Consider the following 16,277-nt stretch of genomic DNA (forward strand, 5'->3'; position numbering starts at 1 on the left):
AGGACAGACGTACCTCCCAGCGGATCCCTACCCAAATTCCAGGCCCACAAAATCATGAGACGGATTTTGTCCTAAGTCAGTAACAATTTAAACTTTGGGGATAGTGTATTATGTGACAATAGATGTCTACAACAATATTTTATTAGAAGGCAACTTTAATGGTGGCTTCCACAGCGACAGCATCGCATTGGTCCTTGCGGATCTCGACGGAAGCTCCAAAGCCCATGAAGCTCAGGTGTCTCCTGGGGGCGGAGGAGGCAGCCGGCAGCCCAGGTCCCCCACCTACAGAAGCCCTCAGCCAGCTCCCCAGGACGGACCACAGCCTTCTCACCCTCAGAACAAGACTCGTCTCCCCAAATGGGTCTCACAAAACAAGTTAGCTCTTTTCTAGGCAAGGAATTCGGAGCTCAAGGACGTTAGTTAAGACGAACTATCTGACTAAGAAATGAGGGAATTTTCTTGTATGTGGATGGCAGGAAAAATTACCACCAATAATCAACTCCCTGCCCCCATAAAACAAGATGTCTTATTCAGTGCTGGTGAATTGGAGTGGAGAGCATGGGTTTAAATTTTACCAATTGAAAAAAATTTATTGGTTATTGCACTATGGCCAGAGGATGTTTTATATTACCTAATTTTTATTATCTAATGAAATGTTCTTAGTGTCCTAAGATACGATGAATTCTTTAAATCTTCCAAATGTTTATATTAAATACATAAATATGTGAATATTTTTTAAAGCTATCTGTTAATTATATTAGTCAATTCTTCTAATAATAAGCAATTATATAGTATTTCCTCTGGGCAAAGCACTGTTCCAGAAAATTTAGATAACTCTTCATCTATTTACTTTTAGTCTATATGTATTTTTATATTTAAAGTGGGTTTCTTATGGACAACATATAGTTGGGTTTTGACCCACTCCAACAATCTCTTAATTAGTGAATTTAGACCATTGATATTCAAAATGATTATTGATATAATTATATTAATATTTACCATATTTGTTACCGTTTTCTATTTGTTGACCTTTTTTTGTTCCTAGTTTTGTCTTCCACTCCTTATCTGACTTTTGTGGTTTTAACTGAACATTGAAAATGATTCCATTTTCTCTCCTTTCTTAGCATAGCAATTATTCTTTTTTCATAGTGATTGCCCTAGAGTTTGCAATATACATTTACAACTAACCCAAGTCCTCATATTAATAACATTACATCATTTCACTGGTAGTATGAGCGTCTTATAAAAACAAAATACTCTTAAATCTTCTCTTCCGTCCCTTGCATCATTGCTTTCATTTATTTCATACACACACACACACACACACACACACACACACACACACACATATATATCAGCATACATAAGCATATGTAATTGAATACATTATTGTTATCAATATTTTGAACAAACCGTTATCTGTTAGGTCAATTAACAATAAGAAAAAGAAAACTTTATTTTACCTTCACAATTCCCTTCTTTGGTTCTCTTTCTTCCCTTACGTATATCTAAGTTTCTGGTTTAGATTATTTTCCTTCTCTCTAAAGAACTCCTTTTAACATTTCTTGCAAGGCTGGTTTGTGGCTAACATTTCCTCAAACTTTGTTTGTCTGAGAAATTCTTTATTTCTTTTTCACTTTTGAAGGATCATTTCTCTGGGTACAGAATTCTAGTTTGGTGGAGCATTTTCTCCCAATACTTTAGATCTGCCTTTTCACTGTCTTCCTGCTTCATGATTTCTGAGGAGAAATAAGGTGTAATTATTATTTTTGTTCCTCTATAGGTAAGGTGTACCCAACCCCCTCAGCTTCTTTCAGGATTTTCTCTTTGTGGTTCTCTGTAGTTTGAAAACAATATGCCTAGGTGTACGTTGTTTTTTGGGGGGGTTTTTTTTTTGGGCATTTGTCCTGCTTGGGGGTCTCTGAGCTTCCTCTGAAAAATTTATCTTTTTTTTTTTTTTTTAAAGATTTTTTTATTGGGGAATTGGGGGGATGGGAACAGTGCTGGGGAATTGGGGAAAGGGGAACAGACAAGTTGCTGTCGTTTTGTTCTTCAATCTAGTTGTGGAGGATGTTGCTTTACTGGCCCAAGTTGGCACCATCATTGCGCTCTTCCCGGGCGAGGCAGATCAGTCGCCGGCTTCTGGACGGCCGCTCACTGCGGCTGCTGGCCGCTCACGCTGGCTGCTGGCCACACACGGTAGCCCATGGCAATCCACTGCCACAGGGACTGCAGCCCACGCCGTCGCTGGCGACTCACGGCAGCCCAGCTCCAGGTTGAGCTGCTGTTCAGCATCTTAGCTGTGGAGGGCAGTGTCACTGGCCCTCATATGTGGGATCTGAACCGGGGCCCTCTGGCGTCCCAAGCGAGTTCTTAACCATCGCGCCACTCGGCCGGCCCTGAAAAACTTATCTTAAATGAGGTAAGAGCCTTTTGAGGCCGGTGCCATCCTTGATCCCACAATAAAGTTGATCGGTAAACTTGAGGCAGTGAGAGGTCAAGTCACGTGGCCAAGCGTTTGCGCCTGGGCAGTGTTATTTATAGTCTAAAGACCTTCTGGTTTATGTAAACTTTATTTCAAGCCACTTCACATACTTGGAAAGAGCTGTAGCATGCCTTATTAACAAATGAAAATAAGATGCTGACTTAACCTCAGTTCACTCTCAAATAGTTCTTAATCTATTTCTAAAATATTTCTTCCTTTTCTGCTATTCCTACTTATTCCATTTTTGCTTACTTGTAGACATTATTGGAAAATCTCTCTGCCTTTTAAGAGCTCTTGTTTATTCCTTTGTATTGTCACTTTCCTTATACTTTTTTTCTCCTTTTCTGTTTTTTTTATTCCAAAGATTTAGGAGTCAAGCAATGACTAGGGGGCCTTAATTACAGTGATTTGAATGAGCTGGTTTGGTTCACCTTTTCCATCTGTGTTCTCTGTGTGTGTCCTGGCCTTGTTCCCGGGAGGTGCAGGCGCTGAGGGACTCACTTGGATCCTGTGCTGCATCATCAGGAAAGTGCCTGAGGGACAGAGGCTAGAGTGGGATTTAAGGTCCTGGAATCCAACCTCGGCTGGTTTACTGGCTGTCTCTACATGGGGCTACCTTTTGGCCGTGGTTTAAAGGTAATTGCTTCCTTTCATGTTCTTTGTATCCCTTTCCCTCTAAAATTGTAGCAATTATCCTTTATCCCTCCTCCCCCCCACCAGGATATTGCAAAGATTAATTATTATTAAAACAAAATGAAATGATCAATCTCTTCAGAGATGTTTGCTCTATAAATACAAGAAACAATTCTCATGATATCCTTGGTGTTACGGCTGGGGCTGTAGTGTGTGTAAGCCCTTTCTCAGTGAACGGGGTGTTTTGAAATTCAGAGAAGTTGAGCGTTTATTCTCAATTGACCTGGACGCAGAGGAGCCCTGGAATTGTTCCAGGAGATTCTTACTCTGCCAGGTAAATATTTCCATGAATGAACAAGCTGTGTTAGACTGGTTATTCATGGGTTTGGCTGTTGCTGTTGCATTGTTCTTGAGTTACCTTTGTCTTATATTTTTATAACAGGGCCCCTATAATTTTGTAGGTCCCAATGCTTAATCTGAGTCAGTATGTGCTTTGTTTAGATGTAGAATACTAGAGCTGGGTGGAACAATCTACCTGTTAAGAAAGGACATTTATTATAAACTTAGTAAGACATTTAGAGGTAGGTGTTTCCAGGTAGGTTGGTGACTTAATGTCTTGCAGGTCCTGTGCTCTTCCTTTCCGTCCACTCCCATATCTGTAGCACGTTTAGTTTTTGTAGTTTTGTTGCTTCATGGTCATCAAATGGTCACCACACCTACAGACAGCAAGTCTTTACACTACCTTACAAGTGCAGAAGCAGGGGTCTGTCAAGATGACAAGAGGAAAGAACTTGCCATCTCCTTTTACCCAGAAACAAAAATCTTTCCCGGAAGTCCCTCCACCGTACATCTGTTTGGGCAGAAGGGGGTCTCATGGCCTCTGAGATGCAAGGGTGGCGGGACAAGGGAACACCTTGTTTTTTCAGTAGCTACTTTGGGAGATGGGCAAGGAGACGGAGGGGGAATCAGCAGCCAAAGCGTTTGTCACACCTGACCAGCTCTGTTTCTTTCTTCCCTTCTACTGCGCTCACAGAAGTCATTGCCTGCCCACATTTTCCGTAGGCTTGGATGGACTTGGACAATCTCACCATCGGGAGAGTTGACAGTTCTCGTCTGGGATGGGAGAATGGGGTTCCGAACTTGGTTACGCTATTTCCGAAAGGTAATCAGTTCCCGTACATGAGTGGATAACGGTGTCTATTTAAATGGCTTTGAAGTTTGCCCAGCAAAGCTCTGCAACACTGTTTAAGCGGAGGAGTAGAAGCAGGAAGTCACACTGACTTTGGTCTGCTTCTTGTCGCTGACGAGTGACGGAGACAGACCATTATTAATACCGCTGATTCTATAAACGAGGGATGAGCAATTAAAAGGGTAATGATTCTAATTCCAGGAACTGGGTGTGAAAAATTTCACTTCTGGGCTCTGAATGACCAAAGGTGCCTAGCCTGTAAGTTTTCTGTCCAAAACGCGTTTGGTGTCGCTGGTCCATTGGAAGCTGGAGTCCCTCTGAAATACATGAATCTCTCCGTGTAAATCATTTCCTCGCTTCTACATTGATTTCTCTGATTTCCTTGCTTTTACATTGAAATTTACGTTTTGCTTGCTCTAAGTAGTTGAAGAATGGTGTGGGGTAACCTTGTAATCAGACAATATACAATGCAATCAACTCGATGTATTAATTCTAGAATAGTTTCCTACTGACAAGAACATAGGAAACATACTGGCATCGTTATCCTGGGCATTTGGTTTCTGTCGCAGTCAATAAGATGTTGAATTCAGTAGCTCATCTTGGAAGAGATGTACGATGAAATGACTATTGTTTAGTTTCACCTTTGTCACCAAAGTGACAGGACCCCAAACCTGTCTTCCTGTTGATGGGTCAGGTGGCTGCAGTGAAGGCCCCAGTACATCTTTCTCCTTTAGCTGAAAACAAAGGGAACAACTTGATGTGAATAAAACCTGAAGAAGTTGGGGAAATGATGGTGTTTTTTGATCCCCACTGTCTACTTGGGATTGATGTAGCTGAGAGTGATGGAAACTTGGACACTACTAAACAAATCAGGGGTTTATTTTTTCTTGCAAAAAGCATGGAGGTGGTCATTTCATGTCCAGGGCAGCGGCCTTCCCCCGGCTAGGCTCATCTGCTTTGCTGCCCCTCATGCATACCTGCTGAGCATCCAAGAATAAAGTCAGTATTCTAGCAATTAAGAAGGAAGATGAAGGAGGAAGGCTAAGGGTATATCAAGTTCGGAACATTTCAGGAACCCCAGTAAACATAGGCCTGGTGGCCCCAATTCATGTGCCCCTGTCACCTTTGGCTGCAAGAGAGTCTGGTGACTATAGGTTTTTCTACCTGGACATGTGGCCATTCCTGTAAACACTGAAATTGTCTGAGTGAGGATGAACTAGGGAAACGATTTTGCCTAAACAACTAGCAGTGGACACCGCACCCCTCATAGGCAGGCCAGTTATGCTGTGTGTTTTGTTTGTTAGCCACTGCTTTCAACATCCATTGCTGTAGTAAATATGTTTAAAAATGATTAGATGTCAGAAATGAATCTACTGTTTTATTTTCTTTTTCAAATAAGCAATATTAGCCTTCTCATTCTTGTTTACTTTTGAGCAAAACTGAACTTTGTTTTCTTGTTTCATGTGCATCGTTTTACAAATATTCCCGTTTTTGGTGAGGGTGTGAAGGGTGGTTTGGATGATAAAGTGCGTGGAGGAAGGCAGAGTCGCTAGATCGTCAGAGGGCTCTTAGCTTCATCCTGGGAGTGCTGTGCTCCCCACTTCAGGGCCTGAGCACCCTGGCTTCCTGTCTGGAACCAGCCCTCAGCCCTGACCCGACCTGGACACGATTTGGGCCTCTGGCTGAGGAACACCTTCGGAGTCACCAGGTGGCCCATTTTGTGCTGTGGGAACACTCCTGCTGGTGTCACAGCCAACAGGTCAACAGTGTATCCAAACAGAGCCAACGAGAGGCTGCATCCCAGCCCGACTGCGTAATCAGCCCAAGGTTCCTATCCTGGGAACCTACAGTGTGACAGGCACTCCAAAGCAGTGGCCTCCTGTGGGGTCAGCCTTTTGCAACTGTGATCATAATTGGAACCTTTTTTTCCTCCTAACTTCCCCACCCCCTATTCTTTCCTTCTTTTTCTGTATTTATGTTTTGTCTTTGAAATCTTATTTAAATTTTCAAGTTGGAAAGACTTAGAGACGTCACCTTGTCTAACTTCCCACCTGTGGGAATCGCAATGGGCCTCAACTCAATTCTTTGTACGGACATCTAAAGACGAGACGCTGTGATCCCATAAGTCAGCCAGTTCTGGATAACGTGTCGGAAAGGTGTTGCTTGTTTTAAGCTGATACCTCCTGTCAGATTTCATAATCTTATACCAACAGTGAAACTCCCCAGTCTTACTTCACAAAATGACAGAAAGGACCACTGCACTGACTGGGCGTTACACTGCTAGGTCTTCCTTTTTATAAAAACTTGGTTGATTCAGAATTGGGTGATAGTTCACAAGTATCGATTAGGAAATTTGGAGGGTACGTATACATGAAGCACAGTAGCAATTCTGTGTAAAGGCTGAGAAATGTGAAAGAGAAACTGACCAGCATTATATGCCATCCTGACGGTCACCTTTCAAATTAAAATGCGGAGGACGTGTCCCTGTAAGGATCTTCAATCATATTCCTCTCCATTTTCAGCAAGACTCTAACAGGGGTTTGTCTTCCTTTCTTCCTCCCTCCTTCCTTTCCTGTTTTCCTCCCCTCTTCCTCCCTTTCTTTCCTTCTGTCTAAGGCTTATAACTGTAAGAATTTCTAGGGGAGTTTAATCAATTTGATTCGGTCTGATGAGAGCAGGCTTGAATTCATCGTGAAGAATGAGGACCCGAGAGTCTGGTCAGATGGGATGGGGGCGATAGAATCGACAGATGGACCAATAATACTTTTGATTGAGTCTGCTGCAGTGACTCAGCCTTTAGTTATTCAGGCCGCTGTTTCGCAATGTTAATGCACAACCATTACTGCCGGGAGGACAGAGCATTTACTAACTTAACACACTGATGTGGAATTAAAGTTGAATTGCAGCAATCCTCAACATTTGCCCCAAGAAATGCATGTTACAGACCTTCCCAAGCAGGATACTCCCAAGGAGGCACCTTGGGTTCTGTGCTGCTCTGTGCAAGCTACCTCTAACTTCGTCCCCTTTTCTTTTCTAAGCAAACGGCCACACACAGGAGTGTGGAATGATAGGGAAAAGAAATACAGGTGCCACATCTGATTTTGAGGAGTGATCGCAACTGATATTAACTCACCATGTAGATGACGGAAGTTGAGGATTATCAAAAAGTTAAAGGCCACCTACAGGGTTCATCAAAGTCTGTTTACTCAGAGTTTTCTGTACAGAGGCTCCGCGACTGACAATGGGGTTTCATCCCCGTTCACCCATGTAAGTTGAAAAAAAATATCGTAAGTCAAAAACGCATTTAACACACCTAAGGTCCTGAACACCAGCGCTGAGCCCAGCCTCTGTCCACGTGCTCGGGACATGTCCATTAGCCCACACTTCCATCTCGAGAGTAACTGCCTTCCTCTTCTCGCCAGAAGCGGGAGACAGCTGCGCGTTTTGTAGACATGATGGGATGTGAAAACACAACACACAATACCCAAGAGACGCTGACAACACCCCCTCAGGCTCGCCTGGCTGGCTGGGAGTGGGGCTCGCAGACACTGCCCAGCATCAGGAGAGAGTATCATACTACACATCACGGGCCTGGGAAAAGATCAAAATTCCAAATTCCAAGTATGGTTTCTCCTGAAGGCGTATTGCTTTTATACCCTCGTAAAGCTGATAAATCATAAGTGGAACCATCCTAAATCGGGGACCATCTGTAGTAAGGGCGTCAGCTACTATTGCAGTCCTTCTGAGAGCCACTCAAAAGACTCGAAAGGACAGTCAGTTTTATAGACTAAAAGGAGGAAGTCTTAAAGCAGGCTTTGATTGATCGGTGTCCCATTTGGGTGGGACTTTCTCTTAGGGTGTGACTTTTGGACTTGCTCTGGAGGTGGTGGGAGTGGGAGGGAGCTTTCTGGCTGCCCTACATGTGACAGTCTTTTGTGGGTCACAGTCAGCAGGCACATAGCATGCAGCCTTCCCAGGCTGGGTGGGCTCATAGGGCTCTCCCTGTTTAAACTGAGAGAATTGTCTGGGTCCTCTGCTTTGGGTTCCAAGTGTAGCATAAGTCAATTCTGCAGAATTGTTGCATTAAACTGTAAGCTGCTTTTTACGCACATACTCAGTGCCCAGTATATGTAAGGAATTAATAAATATGTGTAGAATATATAGCAAATACCGGGGGTGCCAAAAAAATATACAAGTGGACACTTTGGTCAACATTGCTCAAGCAGTGGTTCGCTGTCATCAGAAGTGTCTGGACACTTTGAGCACCTCTTGTAATTGCAGAAGTCAAACGTGACTTGTATTCATCTTTTGTTATCGGTATATATTGAGTATTACAATTTTAATACAGGTGTGTATACATTTTTTGGCTGTGTGTGTGTGTGTGTGTGTGTGTGTGTGTGTGTGTGTGTGTGTGTGTAATTTGCTTATTACTTACTATTATTACTTTTATGCTTTTATGAGGAGGCTCTAAGATTTACTTTGAGTAGCTGGATCATTAGCTAATTGGCCTGATTTTTGCCCTCTATTGCCTTTCTGGGCCTTGATAGTTATATCAGCTAAACAATGGAGTTAGCGAGTTCTCCTCTTGCTCTGCGAATGTGTTCCTGTAAATCGGTGGCTTTAGGTTGTAGAGACGGTTGATATGAGGGAATTTGCTTTGTGCTTCGGCACACAGATGTCTGTCCTCAGCTTTGCATCTGATAGATGAGGAAAGCTCTACCTCATTTTTCAGATGTATACATTTTAGAGTCACGGGGATATTAAGTTTAAATAAATGGTTGCATTTCGGTGTTTGGAACACATTTCCTATGAATAATCATGACTAGAACCCAGCAACAAGTATTTATTGAGTGATTTTTCTAAGCACGGGGCTGTGTGGTTTACAGGCATTATTTCAGTTGCTCTTCAATGGAGCCCTATTTGGGGATGTTATCGCCACCATTTTAAGGGGAAAGGACAGAGTTTGGGCTGTTTGCTCCAGCCACATAGCCAGTGACCCTGAAACTTGTGTTCCGGTGTTTGTTGAACTGCCTTGCCTTACACTGGAGAACACATTTGTAAACTGAGTGTGTTGATTCACCTTTTAAAAATTCAGTTGTTGAGAAACCAGTTTTAAATTTGGCAAAATGTTGGGAACAGAAAGCAAGATGGCCGTTGTAGAACGAGGAGACAGAAAATGTTGGTAGTTGATATCCCTTTTGAAGGTGAAACTTCAGTGCTTTGGAATTTGTTCTGGATGATTTTCCTTGAGTAAGTCTTGCTCTGCGGTTTTCCCTGCTGTTCCCAACAGTCTTCCCTGAGAAAATGAATTCCCAACTGCCCTGGTGAGCAGCGAAAGACGTATCTCGCTACTTGGCAGTATTTCATTTATTTTCTTTTTAAGGTGCAGATCTCTAAATGTAAAAAGGGGGGGTATATATCAGTAGATAAGTTACCGGTTTCCCCCATGTATAAGACGCACCTTAATTTTGGGGCCCGAAATTTGAAAAAAAAACGTGTTACATAAAGTTATTGAACTCAAGTTTTATTCATCATAAAATTCATACAACTCCTCATTACTGTCATCTGATGACGAATCGCTGTCTTCATAATATTGCCTCATTCTTAGTTCTATCTATGGCATTTGAAATGCCACACTTCTTAAATGACTTGACAATGATCTACAATCACTGTTTAAGATACATCCAATTTTTAGACCCAAAATTTTTCAAAAAAAGGTGCATCTTATACATGGGGAAATATGGCACTTAAGGTAAAACTAGCACATTTTTAACTGGCCTCTTGCCTAAAAAAACATTTATAAGAGATTGAGGGCTTCCCAACACAATCCCAGTCATGTCTTTCTTTTTTTTTTTTTTAATTTTATATTATTTTTAATGTTCATAGTAAAAAATTTGATGTAGGATTTTGGTGATCCAAAGGAAATTGATATCTAATATGAAATCAGAGAATCTATTTTGTTATTATTTAGTTTTTGGGTTTTTTTGTTAGTTTCAGGTGTACAAGTCCTGTCTTTGTATACCTGTCTTCCTTCGAGAGAGAGCTGCTCTCAGAAATCACCCTTATTGTCTTATTGCCTCTCTCACTCATTCACTGAATGAATTCGGAGAGCACAGCACACTTGGCTACTTCCTTCTTCAACAACCATCTTTTCATTCTTCTTTCTCACGGAAAAGTCATGTTGGTGGGATTGACCCCACCCAGCATCCAGGGGTGGACCCTGATTGGTTTTAAACAACAAGTGCTCACCATTGTTTTAAAAAAATATTCCTAATTGCCGAACTCTCATCTTACACAGGAAAGTGCCTCCTGTCGGATCCACAAAGAGCCTGAAGCATCTCACCTGAGATCTTTTGGAAAATCACGCCTGCACTCTGTCATGTAATATTAAACATGACCCACCAAAAGGAGGAATTTTCAATCCCCCACCCCCACAAATACTCAGCACTGAAAGCCTAGACTTCCTCCTCCTGTGGAATAAATACCCCTTTCTTTCTGTATATCTATCCCTTTTTCTTTCAGTTTCTGGATGAGTGGCTCTCTTTTCCCAGCACGGACACCACCTCGTCTTTGCCGCTCAGCTCTGGGCGTCTTGCTTTGCTCACTGCACCACCCTGTTGGATTCAGCAATTCATTTTGTTGTGGTGCCAGACCCAGGTCAGCCGGAGAAAGAATAGCAGTTAGCACTTCCTGGATGTCGAGTGAACGAGGAAGCAGATAGCTCTAGCAACCACTGGAAGCAAGAGGGAATCTCAGCAGAGGTCAAAGCTGTCCAAAGAGCAGAACTGAGACATGGAAAGCAGTTGGGTCCTTGATGACCCAGCCTTACCTGAAGTCTAAATATGGACGTCCTCAGTCACAAGGACCAATAATTCTTCTATTATTTAGGTGAATTTGAGTAGCATTTTCCTTAACTGATAATGGGAAGTGCCTTAACTGATGCGGAGGGTATAGTACACAGGCTAGGAAGCACAATAGTTCCTGGACTTCCAGAGATGAGGAAGACACAACCCTTGGCCTCAAAATCTAGGCATTCATAATTTAAGAACCTTCCTACTGCCATTTAATGGTGCCCTCCTTGTAGTGCAATGGGCAGGATTATTTTTTTCTGATGTTGTTTAAAAGTGTTTTAATGTGTATTTTGAATTATGATCTATAATTCACATGCTACAACATTCACCCTTTTAAGGTGAGCAGTTAAGTGGACTTAGCATATTTACACGGTTGTACAATAATCACTACCTAATATCAGAACCTTTTCATCAGCACCTCCCCAAACCCCACAGCCATTAGCAGTCACTCCCACTCCATCTTCCCCCAGCCCCTGGCGACCAATAACCTGCTTTCTGTCTGCGTGGATTTGCCTATTCTGGACACTCCGTATAGGTGGCGTCATACAATACGCTCCCTTTTGTGATTCACTTCTTTCCTTAGCATAATGTTTTCAAGGCTTATCCATGTTATAGCAGGTCGTTCATTCCTTTTTATGGCCAAATAATATTCCATTGCAGGGATATACAACACTTTGTTTACCAGTTCACCGACTGATGGACATTTAAGTTATTTCCACTTTTTGGCTATTATGATTAATGCTGCTATGGACATTCGTGTACACATTTTTGTGTGGACATATGTTTTCAGTTTTCTTAGATATATGCCCATGAGGCGAATTGTTGGGTCATAGGGTAACTTGATGTTTAACTTTCTGAGTAACTACTATACTCTTTTCCAAGGTGGCTACACTGAAAAAGAAAATACGACTTCTGCCCTCTTGGAGTTCATAGGTACTAATGTAGAATAGGTTACATGCTTCAACTTTGAAAACACTAGACCAGGAAGAAATTGTACAGCATCTTGTACATAAAAGTCTTTAACATACTAAAAAATTCCTCTGAAATCCTTACTATAAAACAGAAATTTGGTTCCCTAGTAGCCCCTGAGTAAATAATGATGCGTAGAGTGTTTTTCCCATTATGATACTAAAAGCCTTTAAATTGGCTGTTTTTCTTCTATTACTACTAAGAAGTTAGGTGTTTATAAGTCCTGCTAAGCCCCTAACAGCATTGATTATTATAGTTGGAACTCCAAAGGGCCATTAGGTCAATAAAAAAAATCTTTAAAATTCTTTAAAAATGTTCAGAGAATTGGAAATAAAAAATATTAGCAACATTATTTGCATTAGAGGAACCAGAAATTGTAATTAGCCAGAAGTGGAAATAAAATATGTGAGATGACTAGTACTGCTCAGGAAGAATATAAAACAGGAAGGTACAGAAAGCATCTATAGCACAAAGAACATTTGCTTTTAAAAAATTATTTTATGGCAATAGCTAAAGTATGTGAGCTTATCGAGGTGCTGAATAAGTAATCGTAATGGCTTGGGAGGCATTAAAACAATAAAGCCCAACTTACCTTTACCTTTGCAGCCTCATTTTATGATAGCTATGGTTTTCCTAAGAGATATTTGAAATCATCTTATGATAATTAAGTGGTGACAATTAGAGAAAGGCATGAGAAATGTGCTGGACCTTAAGCTCCTTCATCCACCCCGTGCCCCAGGGGGCCCCTCTGATCCGAAGGGGTATGACCTGGGAGCTAGTGGTTTCTTCAGACAAACAACACATACTTTCATAACAAGTTCAATCAAAGGCAGTAATTACACAAAGTGATACCTTAGTTAGGCAAAGACGGTTACAGGTGACATCACTGGGCTGTAATAACCTGGAAGGCTTGGTGGGAGAAGCCGTGGGATTTGGGCCAGGTCCAGGAAAACGGATGTGTCTGGGGCTAGGCATGGAGGAGGGAAGTGTCAGCTGAAGTGAAGGCGCAGAGTGAACGCAGGTAGGAGGGAGCGGGCGTTGTAAAGATCGTGCACGGAGTTCCTTTCCTGGGGGAGAAGATTTGGGTTGGAATTAGAGAGAGAGAAACGAGGAATAATAAATCAAGTTTAAAACCAAAGTCAGGTCCTGTCACTCCAAAGCTCAAAACCCACAACCACTGCCCGGCTACCTCTTGTAAACCCTTCCAGGGCCTGCAAGGCCATCTGTCCATGTTCTCTCTGCACCCCAGGGGCTCCCCCATTCCTGGAGTACACAAACCCACATAGCCAGCTCCCACTGTGCCTGCAAGTATGTCACCTTCTCAGAGGCCGGCCCTGGCCACTCACTCAAAATTGCATCCCCCCCTGGGGTTTCCTCCCTAACCCTGACCTCCTGTTCTCCATAGCACTTGCTCCTGGCGCTCTGCAGTTTCTTATTCTCTTTCTAACCCTACTCGCTTTGCTACATGAAAGCTGTAAGGCAGGGGGTGTCATTAGGATCACATGTGTATTCTCAGGGCTGGTAGGAGGTAGGAGGTGGTACATAAAGGCTCCCAGTATTTATCCAACAGACCAGTGGATCAAAGCAGAGGCCTCTTCTCCCCACTGTGGGGAGCAGAGCTGCTGGGACAGGCTGGGCCCTGGGAGCAGGTTCCGGAGGCTGTGGGCCGGGCCTGAGGCCGGCTGGCAGCTGGCTGTGAGTGCCAGAGGTTCCTTTTCTGGGAAGAGCTAGGAGTGCTGGGAGGAGCCTTCCAGGGCTGGAGGGCATGAGTAGCTTATGCAAGATAGAAAGCAATAAGCACCGTACCAGAAAAATGGCTGTAAATGTTCAGAGGGTTAAAGAGAGAGTGAGAAATCACTTCCGAATGGAGTCTGGCAGCGGAGAGCGGGGACAAGGAGCCCAGCGATATAGAGACTGCAGGTGAGGGCAAGTTGGGGGAGGAACTGGAGGAAAGTTCTGGAAATGTCAGGAACCAGTGCAGTCTAATGGTGGCCAAGCACACGGCTCTGGAGATGGACTCAAGTTTTGGGGCTGAACTCAGGTTTTGTAGTTAACGCTGTGTGATCACAAGCCATTTTTTAGCCTCCTGCTTCTGGCTTTCCTCATCTGTGAATTAGCACCTTCCCCACGGGCTCTGTGAGGGCTCAGGGAGTTAGGAAATGGAAGGAACTTAGAGCAATGCAAAGTGCACGGTAAGTACTGTCCTTGTTGGGCAGAAGCGCTGAGGAGAGTGTCGTGCAGTGGGTGGCAGGTACCTGGCTAATGTGGTCCTGGTGAGCGTCAGTCACAGAGGCATTTTCCTTCCCGTTCCCTCCCTTGTCCTCTTAAGGAATCAGTTAAAATAAACATGAAGGAAAATATAGAGGCAGCAAGAAAGGAGATGGGTGTGGAAAGGGTGAGGCTGAGTAGAGTTCTAATGATATCCCCTTTCTGACTCCCAGGTCATCCTGCTGAACAAGCCACCCCTTTCAACTTAGAGAAGTGGTGGTGGAAGTAGGCGTTGACATGAAGAACTAGGGAGAAGGGGAGAAGAAAGATGAAGGAAGGGAGAGTCAGGGGCCAAAAGAGACTGAGGAGTTGAACCTTCATGACCTCAGAGAATGGGCTGTGTTGCCCTTGAGGCGATAAGGAAGGCAGAGAGACTAATGCCTTCATGAGGATAATGACAAGCTTGCTTTTAGATAAGGAGAGGCGGATGGGAGATCCAAATGACCTGAGGTCATTGTGAGATAAGAAACTGGGCTTGAACAGAGGGCTCAGAGCGGAAGAAAAAAACAGCCTCTTACGTTCGTTCTCCAGTTCTCCAGGCCCCTAAATCCGCCCTCGGTTTTATTCTGTGTTGCCTGATCTTTGCAAAGCACAAGTCTGGTCAGGTCACACCCCTGTTTATCTAGAACATTTCTTATTCTTTCTGGCTTGATTTCTTTGGTGGACTGCTTGCAGCTACTTGAAGATGGCTGTATGGGTGAGCACGCTTTCTTCTTTTTCCTTTCTCCATCCTTCTCCAGATATGATGCTGGTTTATCACGGAAGATGAATGCCATTAATTGCCAACAGAATGGGTTTAGGTGGATGTTACAAAAAACAGGTTAAGCAACTCCTCAATGGGAGTAACTGTGAGGATTAAATGACTCGAAGTAAAATGACAACATAATAGATATTCTAGAAATTAGATCTTGGATTATTTATAACTTGTGTAGAATAAAGTAGTTACTAATAGAACAAACCTAGCGCGGTCTTGGCGTCCTGGGAGGGTCAAGCCCAGGAGTGCTGTTTGGGTGACACCAAGCGGCCAGTGTCACAGTCGTGTTTGGGGGAAGTTCGGTGTGTGTACCCGTCTATTTCCATGTGGCAGCCTGTCGCTATGTCCCCTTCTGTGCCTGAGCTCCTCCCCCCCTTACACCTTCCCAATCAGCTGGGGTCAAGCCACCAAGGTGGTCTTTTCACAACATTTCTGTTTTGGGCCACGATGCTTAGACATCGGCTTTTCACCCTGTAGGATGTCTGTCTTCAATATTTTTTAATAGTTAACAACAGTTGGCGCCCTAGGTTTGTCTTCATGATTCTGAAATCCCTCATAGCCCTGAGTAAATGTGAGAAGTACATATCCCTGGTTTGTTTGGACATTGGGTATCTGGTTGGCTTATAAGTGGGACCATTTGGGGTTTTTCTGGAGGTGGAAAAATCACAGAATTTAAAGATGGAAGGACATTAAAGTTTCTCCAATACAACATCTCAACACACACGCACACCCCTAGTGGAATGACAACGCTGCAAGAAGGTTATCAATCTCTGGTTAAACGTTCCTGTTCTCTAAGCACTAAGATATTAATTACAGCCCCATTTACAATAGTAAAACAGTGAGAGTAACCAAAATACTTAGTACAGAAATAAGTCACTATTCTAAAACAATTATATCCATGGACATTTATGAAAATGTTATGATTTTAGATGAAAAAAAGCAGAATATGAACTTGCGTTTATAGTATGCTTAAAACTATGGACAAGAAGATGGAAAGAGGGCCGGCCGAGTGGCGCGTTGGTTAAGAACTCGCTTGGGACGCCAGAGGGCCCCGGTTCGGATCCCACATATGAGGGCCAGTGACACTGCCCTCTACAGCTAAGATGCTGAACAACAGCTCAACCTGGA

General features: G+C 43.2%; 1 protein-coding gene across 1 annotated transcript in view; it reads left to right on the top strand.

Annotated features, from left to right (window-relative positions):
* Positions 1-2,407: 2,407 nt before the first annotated feature.
* Positions 2,408-16,277, top strand: part of LOC109372188 (uncharacterized) — a 50,363-nt gene continuing 36,493 nt past the window's right edge. Inside the window, exons 1-3 of the mRNA XM_019625175.1 lie at positions 2,408-2,422; positions 2,850-3,121; positions 4,181-4,280. Of these exons, the coding sequence (XP_019480720.1) occupies positions 3,092-3,121; positions 4,181-4,280 (130 nt within the window). The 5' untranslated portion in view covers positions 2,408-2,422; positions 2,850-3,091. The remainder of the gene's footprint in view (positions 2,423-2,849; positions 3,122-4,180; positions 4,281-16,277) is intronic.

The sequence above is a fragment of the Hipposideros armiger genome, unplaced genomic scaffold (assembly GCF_001890085.2).
Source record: "Hipposideros armiger isolate ML-2016 unplaced genomic scaffold, ASM189008v1 scaffold_618, whole genome shotgun sequence".
Taxonomy (NCBI): domain Eukaryota; kingdom Metazoa; phylum Chordata; class Mammalia; order Chiroptera; family Hipposideridae; genus Hipposideros; species Hipposideros armiger.